The sequence below is a fragment of the Schistocerca americana genome, chromosome 4, assembly GCF_021461395.2.
Source record: "Schistocerca americana isolate TAMUIC-IGC-003095 chromosome 4, iqSchAmer2.1, whole genome shotgun sequence".
NCBI classification, from domain to species: Eukaryota; Metazoa; Arthropoda; class Insecta; order Orthoptera; family Acrididae; genus Schistocerca; species Schistocerca americana.
The window spans coordinates 496,876,542-496,897,146 of NC_060122.1; the positions used below are offsets into that span (position 1 = coordinate 496,876,542).

Sequence of the window (20,605 nt, forward strand, 5' to 3'; positions counted from 1 at the left end):
ATGTGGTATACCATGACTGATGTTCGTGACTTTTGGGAGTATGTTTTCATGTCAGTTATGTATGCCATTTTGATTGGTATTCTGTGGGGAGAATTTGTGTATTTCTTACATGCATCTTCACGAGTTGGAACAGACACAGTTTATCCACCAGTCAGGGTGATGTGGATAGTTGTCTGTGTACTGTGGCACTTGCTGTTAGGAAGTTTACTCCATGCCACCGCCATCTCGCCTAGGAAGTGCACTGAGGGTCCATGGAAGAGAGGATTGTCACATCAGCATTGTCACGATAGATGTGCTGAGTCTAAAGAGTTTGTCCAATAGTCTTATGGATTACAAGGAATGTCATATGGGTTACACGGAATGTCATGACATGCTTTTTACATTGCAACCTGTAAATCATGTATAAATGAAATGTTCTTATGTGTGTAACAACAAGAGGCAATACATGCATACATGTCAAAGAAGAGTTTAGTGTCATTTCGTAAGAGTGCAGCTAGCACAGATGAAGTTACAGTAGTGACAAAGTCTGAATACACAGAAGACATACTGGTAAATTCTGACAGTGAATCATACACCATGTCAGAAATTAATTAACAACAGTGACCAAATATATAATTGGCAAATTATATACCAAAAATAACTTGGCACATTTCAACCAATATTAGCAAAACCTCATAACTGTGTGTCAAGACCACAACAGCTTTTGCGTGCGATTTTCCTCACTCAACAGTGACCACCGGCCACCCATCGACAGGTGCCTTGACACCTGGACAGATGACAGCAGCGTGGCAGACTTCAGCACATTTCTGCTCTCACATTGTCAGCATTAAAGTGTTTCTTACTATAGTATTAAATTGTTTCTTCTTGTAGTTTGATTTTCTGCGCAAAATAACTTTGATAAATCGAGTGAACACTGTGCAGTTATACAAGGCGTGTAAATTGCTAGATGTGTATTTATCATGTGTCATTTCCCTACTTAAAGTTATAGTACTTGTCATACAGTAGATTTTGCATACTTCAGTTTCATGAAAGTTGTTTAAGTGTTATAAAATAGTTGTAAGCGGAATAACACTTGGGATATATTGTCTGCTTTGGGTTTAATGCAGGGGTGCATGTAGCAGAAGTAGCTGGTTACATTTTTATCATATGGGGGAGGAATGCTATTGGACAAATAAGGTCAGAAAAGGATTTTCCTGTGTCAAGGATTGTTCGGACATGAATGAATTTCCATGTTGAGAAAATCCTGATAATTGACAAGTGTAAAGAACCATGACATTTTCATCCAATAAGTGAGATGCCGAGGTTGGGGTGTAGAAGTACTGCATGTCCTGGGGTGATTATTACAAAATTTTTGCTTGAATGTCATCAGTTCACTCACTGAACATTGCTATGCAATACTGTTATTGATGACGACTTCTAATGCCTTGATGTTAATTTTTTAAAGAGGAATTAATGACTGAGCCCTAACAAAAGACATGTCCTCAAGGAAAGGGCAGTGTGAACACCTAATATTTGTTTGTTAGTTTGTATACAGCTGGTCTTCTCTAGCAAATACAGAAGAAGATAATCTACAAACTGGGAGAATTTACTGTGCAGACATGAAATGTGGACTGCAATCCACAAACGGAAGAGGAATAAAGGAATAAAAGTGTAGATGAGGAAGAATTATCACAGTGGAAGACTGCACCTTTGTTCCTGAATAACACCAATAAAAGATAATGTTATATGCACGTATAATACTTGTAGTTATACTTGGAGAGTAAGAATACGACTAATAAAATATTATGAAAGTGAAGTCCACCTTATTACAAGGTCACCTTGTATTAGAAAGTAGGCAGTTCTGGAAGCCATATATGAACTGGCTGGGTCAGATGAAGATTTCAAGTTGGTTGAGATGCTGATTAATTTTGGACATTACTAGTGTCACCTCAACTCTTCAGACTCTTGGTGACACTCCACTGCTCAGTGAACCCAGTGACAGAATTAATATTCACCCGCGACTAATTTTGGCTGATTTCGTTCTACCAAATATTATGTATGCCAACATCACACTCAACACTTCTGGTTCAATACTTGCTCCCATCTCCAACAGACTGCCTTGATTTAAAGCCAAAACAGCCTACCATTTTGACTAACATATGTTTCCACAAAGGTACCAATAATCAAGTCTACATATGTATTGCATGTGCCCTGCAGAACAGTCTGCTTCACCACAGTAACAAACAAAAGACACAGAACATTCAGGAACAATGTGGTCACCTCACAAAGATACTATTTTGGATAGTTGGTGTTTTTATTATTCTGACAAGTACCCATGCATTGAAGCTTTCTGATGAATTAAAACTGTGTGCCACACTGACACTCCCACCCAAACATTTGCTTTCATAGCCAACAACGTTATTTATTTGGAGGTTTCTGAGATGAGAAAGGCTACTTTGATGTCATCATGATTGGACATGAGGTTCAAATTTCAAGAGAAAGAGTACTTTGGAGGTGGCTCCCCAATGTAATGGTGCTCCCTACAAAACTAACCCCTAGTTAAATGGTTAAGTACATATCACTTACATGCATTAATGTTTTACCTTCCTGAAAACAAAATTTCACATGGGAAAACTTAACTAGCAAAATATACTCACTCACCTTCTCGATGTACTTCTGCAAATTCCGCACGCCGCTCTCTCTACAGTACGATTTTATTAAAGTATTAAGTGAACTGTCTTCAAGAGTTATCTGAAACATAGATACTTTAAATTAATGTTGACCCAGTTACTTGTTCTATAGACAAGTTGTGTAACAAATCATAGTGATATAGAAGGAGCTTGTTTACAAATTATTAATGTAATATGTTTTACATGCGCACACACACACACACACACACACACACACACACACACACACACACACACACACCCCTTCCTATTTATCCATGAATAAATATAACAGTGAAAAAGATATTTGTTTACCATCAGCAAACATTTCTCTTCCTTTGCGGTATTATATGCTTCAAGATTCGAAACGGAGATTTGTGTATGGAATAGTTGGTGTAAGGGGGAGAAGGGGACATCTGTATTTTTGAAGTTCAACTTTTTTTTGTGTCAGGAATTTAAGATTGCCAAACAGATGATCAGAAATTCCTGTTCTAGAATAATTTACCTCTATGTGTGTGTGTGTGTGTGTGTGTTTTACGGGGGAGGGGTTGGCAGGGTGGCAGTGGGGGGTTAGCCATATGCAGTTACAATGTCTTTTGAAAGCCATATGCAGTTACAATGTCTTTTGAATTTGTAAGAAATATACACAGCAAAACAAAAATGAGCATGTTGATTTGCTTTTCATGTTTGCAACTATTTGGATTTCTTTTGATGTTCTTCAGTTAGCAGCTATCTCAGTATGTCTCATGTTTTGTATGCATCAAGTAGAAAAAATCATTAATGCCTATGTCAACTTTACAGTTTCCAGAAATACTGTCCCTTAATACATCAATTGTATTGTATAATATGAGTAGTGTTTGGCTGATTAAGTCTCAAGCCAGTACAACTCCATATCCATTTCACACATAATCTATACGATACTATTACATTACATAAAGTAATGGAAAGGCAACCATTCACCTATAGCAGACTGGTGTTTGTACTTGCTTGGGTTGATGGTTGTGGGGAGGGGTTGGGAAGGACGCAAGCAGTGTAGTGCAAGGAAGGAGTGTGAGAGACAGATGACTCTGTGGCTGCACAACAAGACGAAAGGAGTTTTCTGTGGAAGTACACCATAAAAGATATATAGAAAGAGGCAGAGCGGGGAGAGGGAGGGGTAAACCAGAGAATGGTTGAGGTGTAAATGGAGATAGGGAGGAGGGAGAGAAAGAGGATAAGGGTGGATAGGCAGTGGGGAAAGAGGAAGGACAAGAGGGGGGAGAGGGATAGAGAATTTCCACATGTGGAGGGGGGAGGAAGAGTGGTGGGAGACGGCAGTACAAGATCTGGACAGGAATAGAGTGGTAGGAATGACAACAGAAGGAAAAGAAACAGGTTAGCAGAGGTTTACGCCAGGGGGATTGCGAGAATGCAGGATACGCTGGAGAGACAATTCCCACCTGCCTATTTCAGATAAATTTGTGCTGGAAGGGAGTATCCAGATGGCATACATAGTGAAGCAGCTATTAAAGCCATCTATGTAGTGGTGTGCCGCATGTTCAGCAAATGGATGGTCAAGTTCATGGTTGGCCACCATTTGGCAGTGGCCATTCGTGTGAGTAGACATTAGGTTAGCTGTCATGTCCATATAGAATACTGCACACCAATTGCTGCGTAGCTAATATAACACGGCTGCTTTCACACCTTGTCCTGCCTTTTAAAGAGTTGAAAATGCCTCAGACTAGGTTGTGGTAGGAGTTGGTAGTTGGGTGTATGGGACAAGTCTTGCACTTCGGTCACCCACTAGGGAATGATCCATGGGGTGTAGAATTTGGTGCAAGCAAGATTGGAAAAAGGACAGACGAGGATATCTACTTTAGGTGACACAGGTAGTATTTTCAGTAGGATATCACTCACCTCATGGCATGACGAGAGGTGGCTGAAACCCTAATGAAGGGTGTGGTTGAGCTTTTCCTGGCTGGAGTGATACTGGGTAGTCAGAGAAGTGGTGGTCAGTGACTGTTTAACAGGATTACCGGTGTCAGAGGAGAAGATGACATGGGACAGATGGGTAGGATATTGGCTGTCAATAAAGGAACTGACAACGTTATTAGCTTATTTGACAACTCCTGCTTTCTACTGCAGATATGGCACCCACAGGGGAGAGGCTGTAAGGAAGAGAGTTTCTGACATGGAACCGGTGACAGCTGTCGAAGTGGAGGGTGAGTGATGTGCTGATATGAACAGAAGTATTTATGGAGCCATCTCAAAGGTGAGATTAACATCTAGGAAGCTCATTTAGTTGACAAGGACAAGGTGAAGTGGATTTGGGAGTGCATGTTGAGGATATGGAGGAAAGTGAGGTTGTCCTCACAATGATACAAAAACATGAAAATGTTATCAATGAATCTGAACCAGAAAAAGGGGTTTTGGTTTTGACTGGACATAGGAAGTAGTCCTCCAGATGGCTCATAACTAACTTGGTAAAGGATGGTGCTATGTGAGTACCCACAGCAGCAGCACTGATTTGTTTACAGATTTGATCTCTAAAAGTGAAGTAATTGAAGTGGTGGGCCACGAGAATTATGAAAGAGATGGTGGTTTGGTATCAGGATGACACTGGGAAAGGTTCCAAGGCCATAAGGTCACGGGCATGGCACTGGTGTATAAGGACATCACGTGCACAGTGACCATCAAGGAGTCAGGAGGTAACGGGACAGAAAGTGATAAAAGGTGTGAAGGAAGTGAGCAGTGTCTTGGATGTAAGAGGGGAGATTACAGACAATAGTTTGGAAGTGTTGGCCAACAATGGCAAAAGTTCATTCTGTGGATATATTGTAACGAGCCACAGTGGGACGACCAGTAGGGGAAAGTGTCTGGTTGGGTTTGTGCAGTGGGGAGTATGTAAACGCTAGGAGTCCAAGAGGTTCCTTGTGTGATGACGGAGATGGTGTCAGGTGTTAGGATTTAGGAGGGACCTAAGGCCCTGAGGAGGGGTTGTGTTGGGCTTCTGGGATGGGATCATATTTGTAAGGTTTATATACAGAGGTGTCAAGAACTTGGTGGAGATCCTCATTCACACAGTCACCACAATTCATGACCACAGTGGGGATATTTAGGAAAAGATGGTGAGGCCAGATTAGTAGTGAGGAACTCCTGAAATGTGACTAGGCAGAAGAGGAGGAGGAGGATCACAGATGGAGGAAGGTTGGAACTGTTTTAAACAGGTTCTATTTGGTGTTTTGGCTGGCTATTATTAGTGGAGTGCATGGCAAAGAACTGTGTCCCCTTCAGACAACACATAAAGGAATGAGAGCATTGTACAAGTCCAGCATAGCTGCACTTAAATTTTGGGCTAAATGTGAGGCGTTTAGAAAGTACTGAGATGTCTGCAAAGGTCAGGGTTTTGACAGAAAGGTTGACGACAGCATTTTACTTTTCTTTAACCCACATATAGCTATAATGAGTGATTCTACAGCACACAACGAACTAACTGTATATGCTCCTTAGCTTGCTATTTTCTTATTGTAGATGCTGTTGCTTGAAATTCTATTGTGTGGGCTGAACGGCATTCTTCATTAAAATGAGCATTTATAAGAGATTTATGGGACATACTATTTTGTTAATATAGCAGATTATATGATTTAAACATATCGCAAACTTATTATTGCACACAGTAGTAATCACACCTAATTTGAGTGAAAGTAAATCATACCTGGTCCTGAGTTAGACCACACTCTGCCATTGCTTGGGGAACAAGATATTGTTTTGATATAGCAAGCTTCTCTTCAGCGACATAACCTGACATATCTATCATTTCCATTCGATCTCTCAATGGCTCTGGAATTGTTTCTGTAACATTGGCTGTGCAAATAAAAAGCACCTGAAATATAATTGGCAGAAAAGTAAATTTCATAAATGTGCTCACCATAATACAAGCGTACTTTTCTAGATAATGCAAATTCATGTGAATTACCTTTGAAAGATCAACAGGAACATCTAGATAATGATCTAAGAAATTGTGATTTTGTTCTGGATCCAATACTTCCAGCAATGCCGAGGTGGGATCTCCTTGATAACCCCTAAAAATCAAATCATAAATGTCTTATTATTTTTTGAGTTCACATAACAGGATATTATGTTATTAAGCTATATAAATGTCAATGGCTGACCCTTGGATAAATAGATGTATGAGAATGCAGCAGAATAGAGTTAGTTCTACAACTTAAAAGCAAGGAAGAAGAAACACACCGGGCTGCAGCAACTCCAAGCATTTCTAGCGAAACATTCAGTTTAGTAAATGACCATTTTTGAGTCTTGGTAACCTTTTACTTATTTTTCCAGTACTTCACAAAATGACTTAATGTACACAAGCTATGTAAGTTTTGCAAGCAGGAGGAATGGAATTAATGAAAATAAAACTATGTCCTACCAATACTCTTCTTAAATGATAACTTCAGTTAATCTGTCCCATCCATCCCTCTAAGCCCATCCTCTTTTTCCCTTGTTGCTCACTTACAATATACTGTGTATGGAGTTACATCATTATAGTACCGTATCAGACATGACCAGGAGACGCTGGCAGACCAGCCGAGGGCATCAATGGTGAGATGCCGAAAAACACGGAAAGACAACAACAGTGGTGGACAGACAATGAAGACAACATGGCAGAATAATAAGTCAAGAGAGAGAACCAAATAGAGAGCCTAGGCATAGCAATATCAGGAACCAAACACCAATGAGTGCAAAGATCAATACAAGAGCATAGTCAGAACATGACAGATGTCTGGGACCCTGGGCAGCTAGCTTTACAAAAAAAATGGTTCAAATGGCTCTGAGCACTATGAGACTCAACTGCTGTGGTCATAAGTCCCCTAGAACTTAGAACTACTTAAACCTAACTAACCTAAGGACATCACACACATCCATGCCCGAGGCAAGATTCGAACCTGCGACCGTAGCGGTCGTGCGGTTCCAGACTGTAGCGCCTTTAACCGCTCGGCCACTCCGGCCGGCAGCTAGCTTTACAGCACAGCCGCAAGCAGCGATGGGCTGGCACGAGACTGAGGCCAACACACAGCGCTGAGACAGTGACAGCAGTGCTTAAAAATTTTAGGAGCACCACCTACTGGTTGTCATCTAGGCCTGTGTTTTCTAGTGGCCTTTCAAGGTCATTTGGGCCAGGAAATTGGAATAATAAATGGTAAAAGCCATAAAATTGAAGTTTTGCTGCAAGGACTGGACAACATAAATATCATGAGAATTCTCTTCCATAATGCTCTTCACAAGCACAAATAAACCATCAGCTTTTGGGGAAACGTCAGCATGCATGCACGCACACACGCAGCCCCCCTCCGCGAGCGTGCCCACACACACACACACACACACACACACACACACACACACACACAAGAAATGACTCAACTCACTAAATTACACAAACATGACTGTGGGCTGACTAACAAATTCAGTATGTTAAGTAAAATCAAAACAGTAGTTTGGGCCCGTCATCTCACAAAAGAGGTGTCTTGCTTATAACACCAGTGTAAGAATGGTCACCTGATCACTACAGAGGACAGAGATTATATTAATAAAAAAGATGGCTACATGCATTAGTCTGTATTGCATTGTGCACTGTACAGAAATTTCCTGACAGATTTAAACTCTGTGTCGGATTGGTACTCAAACGCAGAGCTTTGTCTCACAGCCACTACACTAACAAATTGGACTAGGCCTATCCACACTCAACTCGTGACCCATCCTCACAACTTCCTTTCTGACAGGAAGTTCCAAAATAGTGCACATGAAATAATCATTCTGCAAACAAGCCCTAGGCAAGGGCTATGCCTGTTCTTCACAACATCCTTCCTTCCAGAAGTGTTGCTTGAAGAAGCTCTTGAGAACAACTATTGTGAAACCTGGAAAGTAGCAGAAAGGTACTGACAAAATTGAAACTGCGAGACTGAGGTGGGAGTTGTGTTTGTAAGCTCACGTGGTACCAACACTGACTATGAAAAGCAAGGTCCAAGAAGTCTGATGGTAAGCTCCTTACTGAAGCTGGGATGTTCCCCCATTAAATGAATAGCAGAACTAAGCCTTTATCTTTACCTCACAAACTGATCTCGTGCTACTTTTTTGCTTTTTTAAATTTCATATCTCTTAGATTTTAACAGTGGTCATATTATAGACTAGACCTTACTTGCCAATCTTGTCCACTTCATCTATCAGTATAAGAGGATTCTCTGTCTTTGTTTTCTTCAAGCACTGAATCAGCTTTCCTGGCATAGCACCTACATAGGTTCTTCTGTGTCCTTTAATCTCAGCAAAATCAGTCATACCTCCAACACTGAATCTAAAATACTGTGAACAAGAAAGAATTAAATGATACAAATTACAACACTGAAACAACAACTACCTGAGAACACACAAAACAAGACACACAACTACTGATATTATCCGTCAACAACAACAAAGTTCTGCTTCTTATATTAAAGCTTTTGAATGAAGTCCTCCTTTTGATGCAGAAAACAAACAAACATTCACACATGGTCACTGTCTCTGGGCACTGAGGCCCGACACAGGGAGGCCTGACAATAATATACTGTACATAGGGATAAAACTAAGCTCGCAGAACTACTGATGTGACTGAAACACATTGTTTGCGTAAGTGTGTACCATCAGTTTTGACTTATGACAATGAGATGTAAACACAAAAAATATTAACAAACTATGGGTTGGTCAGTAGATTGAAAGATGTGTGTTGGGAATAATTACAAAATACAGGAAAACAAATAAAGGATTGGGAAACACACTGGATTAGATAACATAATTATTACTGTAATGAAAATGAAATGGAGGTGGACAGGACAAACACAAATGAGAATGGATGGTCGATGGAAGCTTTTTCTGAATTTTGAGACTTGAGCAAATGGAAGATGAACAGATAACATTAGGAAACATGTAGGAGTAACATGGATGTCAACAGCAGGAGCCCGTAATGGGTAGAAAAGTCAGGGGGAGGCCTGTATTTAGCAATGGGTGTCACGTGGTGGTGGTGGTGGTGGTGGTGGTGGTGGTGGTGTTATTGATGACACAGGAACATGAAAATTTCATTTAAATGTTAACACAAAATATTGTGCAAAACAGCAGTTTTTAACACTGTAACAAAAAATTGGTAGTTTTCAACAAAAATATAGAAAAATTTGGCATTTTTCTTGTAGTTGCGTAAATAACTCCGGCATCTATGACAGTTACAGAATACTACTGGTTTTTTGTTTCTCCTTATGTAACGTTCAATGCTTCTCACAATTTGTCACAATGAGGTAAATTTGGTTAGCACAATGAGATGAATTTGGTTAGTATCCAATGTCACGGAAATAAACATAAGCCTGGTCATATTATGTGTGTAACTAAACTATACTGCTGTGAATTAATTTATTAGTGTGAACAGCTGCAGGCCAACACTTATATTCATACTCTGCACACCAGGCACAGGGCACATCCCAACATATCAGGATGTTTTACCATACCATTCATGTATGGAGAGCAGCAAGAATGATTTTCCAAATGCCTCTGTGCGTACTGTAATTGTCTAGTCTTGAATCTGGTAGATTAAAATTGTGTATGCCAGACCGGGACTTGAATCTGGAACAAGTTTGGAAGGTAGGAAATGAGGTACAGGCAGGAGTAGAGCTGTGAGGGGGGATCGTAAGTTGTGCTTGGATAGCTCAGTCAGTAGAGCACTTGCCTGCACTAGGCAAAGATCCCACATTCAAGTCTTGGTCTGGCAAATAGTTTAGATCTGTCAGAAAGCAGAGAGGAAATTCATTCTGAACATTGTCTAGTCTTCATGATCCCTATGGGAGCGATACATAGGGGGCTGTGATATATCCCTAGATTCATCACTTAAATTTGATCTCCAAACTTTGTATGTAGTATTTCACACAACAGTTTGTGCGTATCTTCCAGTGTCTGCCAGTTCAGTTTCTTCAGCACCTCCCTGATATTCTCCCATGGATCAAACAATAGACCTATTTACGACGGGTCCCACGCTTTTGAACAATATTCTTTGAGGGAACAAATGATTGGTTTCTAAACAAACTCCTTTGTAAATCGACTGCATCTCCCTACTATTCTACCAAAAAACTGAAATCCCCAACTTGTTTTACCCACAACTGAGCATATGTGATCATTGCATTTCATATCTCTCGAAACTGTTACATTGTGGTACAAGTTGACTGATTCCAATCGTGACTCATCTATATTGTTATTGAACAATATTACTTTTTTTAATTTTGTAATAAGGATAATTTTATGTATCTGAATGTTTGAAGAAAGGTACCACCATTTTGAAAGCTTATCAAGATCCATCTGAATGTTTGTGGAGCTTTTTTCAGACAATACTTCTCATCATCTGCATGAAATCAGAGTTTATTGTCAACATTCTTTGCAACATCTTAATGTACAACATGGACACCAAGGATCCCAATACACTTCTCTGAGCCACATCAGTTGTTACTTCTGCATCTGAAAATGCCAGTCAATCCAAGGTAACATGCTGTGACCTCCTTACCAAAATTCAGTCACAAATGTCATTTGATATCCCACACGATCATACTTATCATAATAAGTGTAGGTGTGGTGCCAATTACAAGGTTTTTCAAAAGTCAAGAAATACTGCAGCTACCAAACACCTTGATTCCTGGCTTTCAGAATGTGTGTATTGGGTTTCCCATGAGTGCTGTTTTCAGAATCCATAGAATCCATGCTGTTTGGTGTGGAGGTGGCCATTCTGTTTGAGATACTTCATTATGTCTGAGCTCAATATGTGTTCAAAGATTCTACAACAAATGGATGTCAAAGACAATGGATAGTAGTTCTGTGTCTTACTTCTGCTACCCTTATTGTAGACATTTCTATTCAGTCAAATACTTTTCCCCTCATGGTTGGTATTTCAAACTGCCTGTTATAGGCAGTTGCCAGAAGACACATTTAATAATGTTTCTCAGAACACCTTGTTACATCAATCACTCACAAAAATGTAATTTTCTCAGTATCTTGTTGGATGATTAAAGTCACCTCTGATAATGTCAGTATGTCTGAGGAACTTACATACTACAGAGCTGAGGTCTTCTCTTAATTTTTCAGTCCAGCTGTCAATAGGAGGATCCATATAATAAGTTAATGTTCAACCTTCATACTGAGTCTTGCCCAAACAATCTAGCAAGCAGCTTCAATTTTGAGTATCTAGTCTACTTTGATTAATAAACTACCACCATTTCTCATCACACTATCCTTTTGATACACACTTAAATTTTAATTTCATTTGGAGGAGGGGAGGGGGTGTGGGGAGAGGGCACCTACAATCCAACATCAATCACTCACAGGAACAGAATGTTAGCATCAAGTAACCACTTCCTGTTGTTTACATGGCAGCACCTAAACTCAATGACAACTGAACAGAGCATCAACTACATTTAGCGTTCCTGCTGAGGATGTTTAAAGGCTGAGTGTCATGACTTTTGCGACAATTTGATGGTTATCACTTGACCACTATTGCCATGTCTGGTTTTGTTTTCAGCACTTCTTATGTCACTGGTAATTTATTTTATTATGGAAAAGCTGTATCTCAATCAAAAATAGTTTGAAGGTAGTTTCTATAGTCTTGCATCAACTAAGAATAAGCTTTAATTCCATTTACACTGGCATAGCATTTACATTTTCTTTCATTTTGTAATACAGATAGTGTACAGTTATTTTTATAAAACAGTGAAGTCAGCAGCACAATCTCAATCTTACACTAAGCAATAGGTGCTGCTACATGAAATCTTAATGAGCCCCAGCGTATCAACTCATGCAAAAATCCTAAAGCCTTGTGCATTGTTGGTATTTTAGAGCAAAGAAATTTATTTTTGTGCTACGAATATTTGAAAGGCTGCTACATTTGAAGATGAAAAATACGGAATTTCTATTTACTTTGTTGGCTAATGTATGAAAATGTGGTGGTCGAAACTCTGGGCAGAGAAAAAAAAGCTTGTCTTCTCCCTATTTTTTTAATTTATTTACTGATGCAGAGGTATTGGCACCAGTTTTATCTTTGTGCCTGCAAAGCATACCTGTGTAGTGCTACATATATTCGATGGCAGAAGTTAGCTGTGGCAGCACCTACCAACATTTTTCAGAATTTCCGCTTACTTTGCACTCGATTATAAGCCACAGGCAGCTTTTTGGATTACAACCACTGGAAAAAATGTGTGGCTCAGATCTGAGTAAATACACTAGACTGAATCTGCCCAGAGGTTTGACAGCTGTTGATCGGCTGCAAATGCCCATCTGAGTGTGGTTTTTTGGCAGGTTTTCACTCGTTCGGGCAAATTCTAGAATGGTCTCCAATCGCTGTCTCAGAAATACACTAGAAAAACATTTAAAAATGTGATAACACACAGAACAAAGTTTACAAGATCCACAGACAGATGGCACACATAGCACTGCTCCCCCCTTGGGTTAAATGATAAAGTTAAAATCAAATAAATTTACCAATTGGAATTCTACAATTGGAAGCAACTCGGAAGCAAACTAATCAAAACTGCACAACCAATTGGTGGAAAGAAGAATGTGAACAAGCAATCCAATCTCAACAAAAATCACACAGCAATTGGAACAGCAGAAACTCTGAGCAGAATTACAAAACATTCTTGTCAGTAAGGAAACAGACAGCCCAATTAATCAGAAAGACCAAATAGAAATTCGAAAAGGACCAGCTACTTGAAATCGAGAAAGACTTCGAAAGAAACAACATGTGAAATTTTTACAAGAATTTCAAAGCAAAACTCACAGTCTATCAGCCACAAAATCTTTGCTTCAAGAAAGGAAATGGGCAATTTGCACTGAACAATCACAAAAATTGCAAAGGACTTGCAAGGTATTTTGAAAAACTGACGAACTGCCCAGAACCAACACAAAGATTTCTGCCTCAGGAACCTGAGTCCACAAACCCAAACTCATAATCACCGGATGTAGAGAAAATCACCAACCAACCAGATCAAACATCTTAAAAACAATAAAGCTGCAGGTGAAGATGGAATTGTAGCAGAAATCCTCAAATCAGCAGGCCCAAATACTATAAAAGAAAGAACCGAAATAATAGAAGACATTTGGCAATCAGAACAAATTCCAGATGACTGGAAAAATGCATTAATTCATCCTCTACACAAGAAAGGAGATAGATTGGATGTAAACAACTGTAGGGGAATCTCATTGATATCAGTAGCTTACAAAGTTCTATCCCAATGCCTTCTCGATAGAGTACAACGACAACTAGAGCCAAAAATTGGAGAATATTAGGCAGGATTCAAACCAGGCTGTTCAAGTCCAGAGCAAATTCTGAACTTAAAACTAATCTTAAGACATCAGAGAAGAAGTGGCAAAGATGTAGTTTGCACATCTGCTGACTTTGAAAAAGCCTACAATTCAGCTGATCATCAATCATTATTCCAAATATTAAAAGAACACAGTTTAGGTCTGAAAACACTTGCAATCATACAACAGACATAGATAGACACAAAATCTAAAGTCAAATTTGTGGGGGAAATCTAAGAACCTTTTCAGATAAAAACAGGAGTAAGACAAGGAGATGGACTCTCTCCACTACTGTTCAACTGCGTCCTTGAAAAGGTGATACAAGAATGGCCCAAACTGAAATCAGTCCTCAAGATTGAACAACCAATTACTCTCGGCCGAGGAAAATTTGCAGTAGATGGCTTAGCATTTGGAGACAATCTAGCCACCTTAACTCGCGTTGTTTCAACAGCCACAAAACAAATTGAACTCCTGAAAGAAACTGCGGAAAAAGTCGGCCCGCAAGTATCTTTTGAAAAGACGCAGTACATGACTTGCAACAAACAAGCACCAACATTCATGGAGACAAAATTTTGCAAAATTAAACGAGTCCCACAATTTAAATATCTCGGTGAAACGATTCAGGAAAATGGACTAGAAATGAAAGCCACTGAAGTCAGATGCCAAAAGATGGACACTGCTTATCGACTCACTCAAGATATCTACATGAAAAAATGTGTCTCCAAGTGCACAAAATTATGACATTACAATACCGTCATAAAACTAGAATGCCTATATGGATCAGAGACACTAATTTTAAACAGGAAAACAGACATAGAAAATATTCAGAAAAAGGAATGGAAGATCATAAGAAAAATTTTAGACCCAAAACTTGTAGATGAACAGTATCGGCTCAGAGGCAAACAGGAAATCAAACAATACTCTAATATTCACAGTGGCATTAGAAAATGCAGATTAAGATTCTATGGACACATCAAAAGAATGAATCCGGACAGACTTACAAAGCAAATAGTTGAATTATATGAAAACAGGAGTAAATCTAAAACAGACCCAATGAAATGGATAGGTGAAATCAAAACAGATCTGAAACTAGCAGAAATTACACCAGAGGATATCCAAAACAGGGTAATCTTCAGCTCCAAAATTCACAAGTGGCAAGCTGACCAAGAGGAGAAACCAAAGAAGAAGACTGGAACAACGTGGTCTCAAGAAAGAAAAGAAGCCCACAGAAAAAGAATGAAAAAAGTATGGGCACAAAGAAAGGCAAATGCACGCCACTAAGTACTCTGCGTAGTCCTAATGGGCTCGCATATATATATATATATATATATATATATATATATACACACACCATGCCTACAAATGTTCTGTTATTCAAACAATGGAAAATCCAGGATGGAATGTAACAATATTATGAACAGGAAAGTTGCCACTCACCATTTAGCGGAGATGCTGAGTCGCAGATAGAAAGATTGTCACAATATAAGCTTTCGGCCATCACGGCCTTTGTCGAAAATAGATGACACACACACTTCAGCTGCCAGAGGATGCATTCGTGTGTGTGTGTGTGTGTGTGTGTGTGTGTGTGTGTGTGTGTGTGTGTGGAGATGATGAGTCACAGATAGAAAGATTTTCACAATATAAGCTTTCGGCCATCCAGGCCTTTGTCGAAAATAGATGACACACACACACACACACACACACACACACACTCACACCCAGTGGCTTAAGCTGTCTTCAGCTGCCAGAGGCTGCATTCAGTGGTGTGTGTGTGTGTGTGTGTGTGTGTGTGTGTGTGTGTGTGTGTGTGTGTGTGTGTGATCTGACAGTCGAAATCTTATATTGTGAGTCTTTTTGTTGGGCCAATAATCTGCGACTCAGCATCTTGGTTAGTTGCAGCTTTCCTTTTCATAATAATGTAATGTTTTTTCCTTTACTTATCTACAAATTTGTCATTCTTCCACTGACATAGCCATTGCTATGTACAACTCAACTGAAGAGAGTGCATTTTCCTCTGCAAGTGACAACAACAATAATGGACTTTGGGATTAGTGAAACGCGAATTCAAACTGAGTCCACAAAAAATATCTCTAATGCAGTTTTCAATTACCTAAAGTAAATATCTGAATCTCAAACACATGGTGTAAATAAACAATGAATTAAATTATAATATGCCATCCAATAAAGACAACACAACACAAAAACTATCTTAGCAAGTGTTTCTTCCCCCCCCCCCCCCCTTCCCACCCCCTGCCCCGACCTGTGGTTCACGAACTCCACGCGGTTCGCAGAATATTTCAAGTGGTTCATCAAAACTCTTTTCCATAATGGCATGTTTTGAGGTTAGGCCTAACTACATTGAGCTTGTATTTTCATATGTATGTGACGGGGACTGTGAAAGACAACAGTGTGTTGTTTGTGGAGCCATTCTAGCTACCAGTGGTCAGAAACACCATTTAGAAACTGAACACCCCACCCATGTAAACAAATATTCTGATTTTTTTTAATACAAAAGGCTAATGAACAGTAATAGAATTTAAGTACTTTTGTATCCAGTTCAAACAGTGACAATAAGAATGTTCTTGAAGCATGTTATCGTGATAGTTACAGAATTGTTATGACCGAAAACCCCATTCAATAGCTGAAGTCATAGTGTCGCTATGTATAAATAATGTAGTACAATGAACGCTTGGAAAATCTTTCACAAAAAAGTCAATATGATACCACTGTCCGACAATACGATCAACCTCCGGAGTCAATAGATGTTAAATTATGTTGAAAATAAAATTTTGGAAAGAGTCTGTGCCTGTTCTTTTGCTATTCAACTTGACACATCAACTGATATTGCCAATTTAATAATTTTGTTACTTTTTGTCTGTTATATTCACAGGGAGTCTGTAGAAGAGGAGCTACTATTCTGCAGACCATTAAAAGAGAGAACTATGGGAGGAGATATATTTAAGTTAACCGACAAATACTTTAACAAAAATTCAATAGAAAGGATTCGCTGTGCACATATTTGTTCAGAGGGTACAAAATCTATGGCAGGGTGCTATGCCAGCCGTGTTGTCAAAGTGAAACTGTTAGTGCCAAATGCTTCTTAGACACACTGTTCCATTCATAGACATGCTCTTGTTTCTAAACACACACATAATGGTTCGAAATCTATGCTGGACAATGCAGTGAAAAAAATTAATTTTATTAAGGCTCGCCCTACAAATTCCTACATCTACGCAGTTCTTTGTGAGGAAACGCAAAGCATTTATAAGTGTTTATTGTGTCACACTGAAGTTAGGTGGCTATCTCAAAGTAGAACTATTTCCAGACTGTGTGAACTTAAAGGTGAAGTTTACATTTTTCTCACCAGCCACACCTATCACAACTCTAAGTACAAGGAAGGTAAAATCTGGATCAGGCTTTAGCTTTTTTGGCAGACATTTTCTCAAAACTTAACGGTTTAAACTTATGTCTCCACAGCTCAAATATAAACATTATGCTGCTCAAGACATTATCAAATCATTTGTTAAAAAACTTAATTTTTGGGAAATGTATTTCAATAGGAATCAAACTATATGCTTTGATACCATTCATAATTTCCTGGTGGACAATCATCTTTCTTTGGACAAAAATGCCAAGAACAAGGTTAAAGAACATTTGAAGAGACTCAGGAAAAAACTTCAGAGAATATTTCTGTGCTATGTCCAATAACAACAACTGGATTCACAATCCCTTTGAAGAGTCAACAGTTTTAGAATACACATTAAGCGTAAATGAAAAAGAGCAACCTCTTGAAATTTCCACTGGTTTTCAGTTACAGAAAAGTTTGTCATTAATTGCTTTTTGGTTAAGTTTAAAGGAGTTCCCAGTGTTATCAAATAAAGCCATAATGGCTTTATAACCCTTTTCATCCACAGTTGTGCGGACAGTTGTTTTCTTCTCATTTCTATTTAAAAAATAAATACAGAAACAGACTGTGTGCTGGAAGTGATTTGAGACTTTATTTAACTTCAGTGATTCCTGGCTTCAGGTACAACCTTCTCACTGAATTCCAAAGAAGAGGCGAGTAGTTATAATAGAAACCAGGTCCACATGTTGCATAACTTTTAAGCTGTAACTTTAAATTAAGGTTTTAAATTAATTTAAGGTTATTAAATCTTTTGCTCAGAACTGAATTTTATGAATGTCTACTGTATGTATATTCCAAGACAGTGGTTCACCCAACACAGATTGTTGTAGAAGGAATTCGCGATTCGAAAAAGGTTGGGAACCGCTGCAATAAGGCTTTTTTCAGGGGCCAATCACATTTACAAACTACAACATTCTTTTACAACCAAGCTGGAGAGGTAAGTGAATTTGGTAAACTGTGAAGCTGCTGTTTCAGGTACAATTAGTACTATTAATCACTCTATAAGAAATAATTACATACCTCCCTGTTGAGAGCACGTGCTATTGAGCGTGCTATGCTTGTTTTGCCCACACCAGGAGGTCCATGGAAACACAAGATTTTGCCTTGTGTTGATCCTTTGAGCTGGCTTACAGCAATAAATTCTGTCAAATAAAGAACACTAAACATCAGAGATCTATAAAACACACACACACACACACACACACACACACACACACACACACACACTAGCTTGCAATAGACAGTGTATGGCACATTAGGGTCATTTCACACAAAATATTAATGTATATGTTTTATTAAGTGCTGGGAAAAAATTGAGTCTTCATAAAGAAGAAATCACCTTGTTTGAGAACAGAACATTTGGCACTGTGAGACAAGGTACAAGAGAGTGAGAGGGGCAAGCCATGTCGCGAGATATCTTGTGTACATTACAACTGAATAACAGGCTTTCTCATTCTTATATACAGTCTATGATCAGCATTTCAAAACCTATGTAGCTATGCATTACAATTAACCCATTATGAGAGTTCAGTCTTCTGTTAATTAGGTGTTCTTACAACTTTAATCATATGTATGATGCATACCTAATAAAGGAGAACTTAAAAATGTGTCCACATGGCTGCACGCCTGCGTTGCTCCACGTGAGTAATTAGGTCACCGCCAAGTCCCTCGACAGCCAGCTCAACTTTAGCTTTCAGACAGATCACCAGCCACATAGTGAAACTATGCCAAGGGCACCAACACTGCCATCTTGGCTGTCACCGGACTCCCAGGTAATGTTGTGCAACCACTGATCTGGAAGACACTGCTAATCACCTCTACCAACAATTAGGACATCGTCCTTGTGTGCATTGGCAACATAACTGCCACATAAGGTAATTTCAATTGTATTATTTAATCACCACAGAAATTCATTTCCGTTGTATTTTTCAATCATCACAAAAGCACATTCGCAGTTTTACAGCATGCATGAACTTTGTCCTCAAACTGTACTCAATTGAGTTCATGTTCAATAAACAGTGTTACTTCAATCATGCCACCATGCAGCAGGACACTTTAAAAAGCAAAGCACTCTAAGATGTGCTTAATGTCTTAGACCTGGTAACATTCAAAAGAACATTGTATTCATCATTGAGGTCCCAATCTTGGTAGGCTGGTCTTCATTAGTATCACAACTGCTCACTGAGAGTCTTTCTTCATTTTAGTTCTGGTACAACAAATGTCTCCTCTGACCAATAAATGGCATGCCTTTCGTGAAGGGGCTGTCTGGATTTCCCATTGTATTTTATGAGCTGGTCAGTGCACTGTCGAAGCAGAAGTGTTTGCTGGTTTATACAGGTTGTAGGGAGCTGGTGTCTCCTTGTAATCAGCTACTACACAGCACAATATCTACTTTTTCCACATGCGCAGATCTTTTCCAGATTGGGCAGGCATATTTGACTCCAGAGAAACACAAGCTATTGGTTTTCATTTTATCTTCTGCACATCAATTTTTTTAGGATCCTTTTTCTTGCTACAGCATTTGGCTGTACATTCATAATGATCCTTGATTTTGATACCTATCTAAGATAAGGTTCAGATACTTTGATGAATGTGCACGCTTTACCTGGATGAATATGCATGCTTTACCAGCTGGTATTGCCATTACTAGTTAAGTCTTTGTAATACTGACATGTACAACAGTCTTTGAAGGATTTGTCTCAGTGCATTATCCCCATCATATGTTAGCAAATTTACAACCATAATGCTGGATGTGTATGAATGCATACCTAATCAGAGGACTCAGAAATGTGAACATGTAGCAACAACAGTGATAGAGACACAAGTTACTAAGGCACAGCATAAAAATCATAGGTGTCGTGCAAATTTTTTACACCCTTTAGTTTGCACAAGACAGTACTCATCCAAAATGTAATCGAGGCTCTATGAATAACAGGAGATAAACATGCTTTACCTAGCTGTAGAATGTATATACCATAAAATGAGTGCTTGTTATGTGACTAGCCAATATTGTAAAAAATTAACTTCTACAGCAGTCATGGGCATCCTACAGCAGGTTTTAAAAATTACACATCAGAAGAACCATTCACATAAACACATACTTAATATACAACAACTATATTCCAAGATCCCACTGCTGGGCAAGTAAAGCGATTTCTTGTTCATGAGTCCTTCTGATACAGAGTAACATACCTCCCTGCTGTGAGTAAAACCT

The 20,605-nt window shown here is 39.0% G+C and overlaps 1 protein-coding gene across 1 annotated transcript in view; it reads right to left on the reverse strand.

Moving 5' to 3' along the window:
* The window catches only part of LOC124612924 (lon protease homolog, mitochondrial-like), a 152,767-nt gene that overhangs the window by 10,326 nt on the left and 121,836 nt on the right, over positions 1-20,605 (reverse strand). Inside the window, exons 9-13 of the mRNA XM_047141420.1 lie at positions 18,412-18,533; positions 8,827-8,987; positions 6,604-6,709; positions 6,343-6,510; positions 2,641-2,730 (exon numbers count right to left, since the gene is read on the reverse strand). Of these exons, the coding sequence (XP_046997376.1) occupies positions 2,641-2,730; positions 6,343-6,510; positions 6,604-6,709; positions 8,827-8,987; positions 18,412-18,533 (647 nt within the window). The remainder of the gene's footprint in view (positions 1-2,640; positions 2,731-6,342; positions 6,511-6,603; positions 6,710-8,826; positions 8,988-18,411; positions 18,534-20,605) is intronic.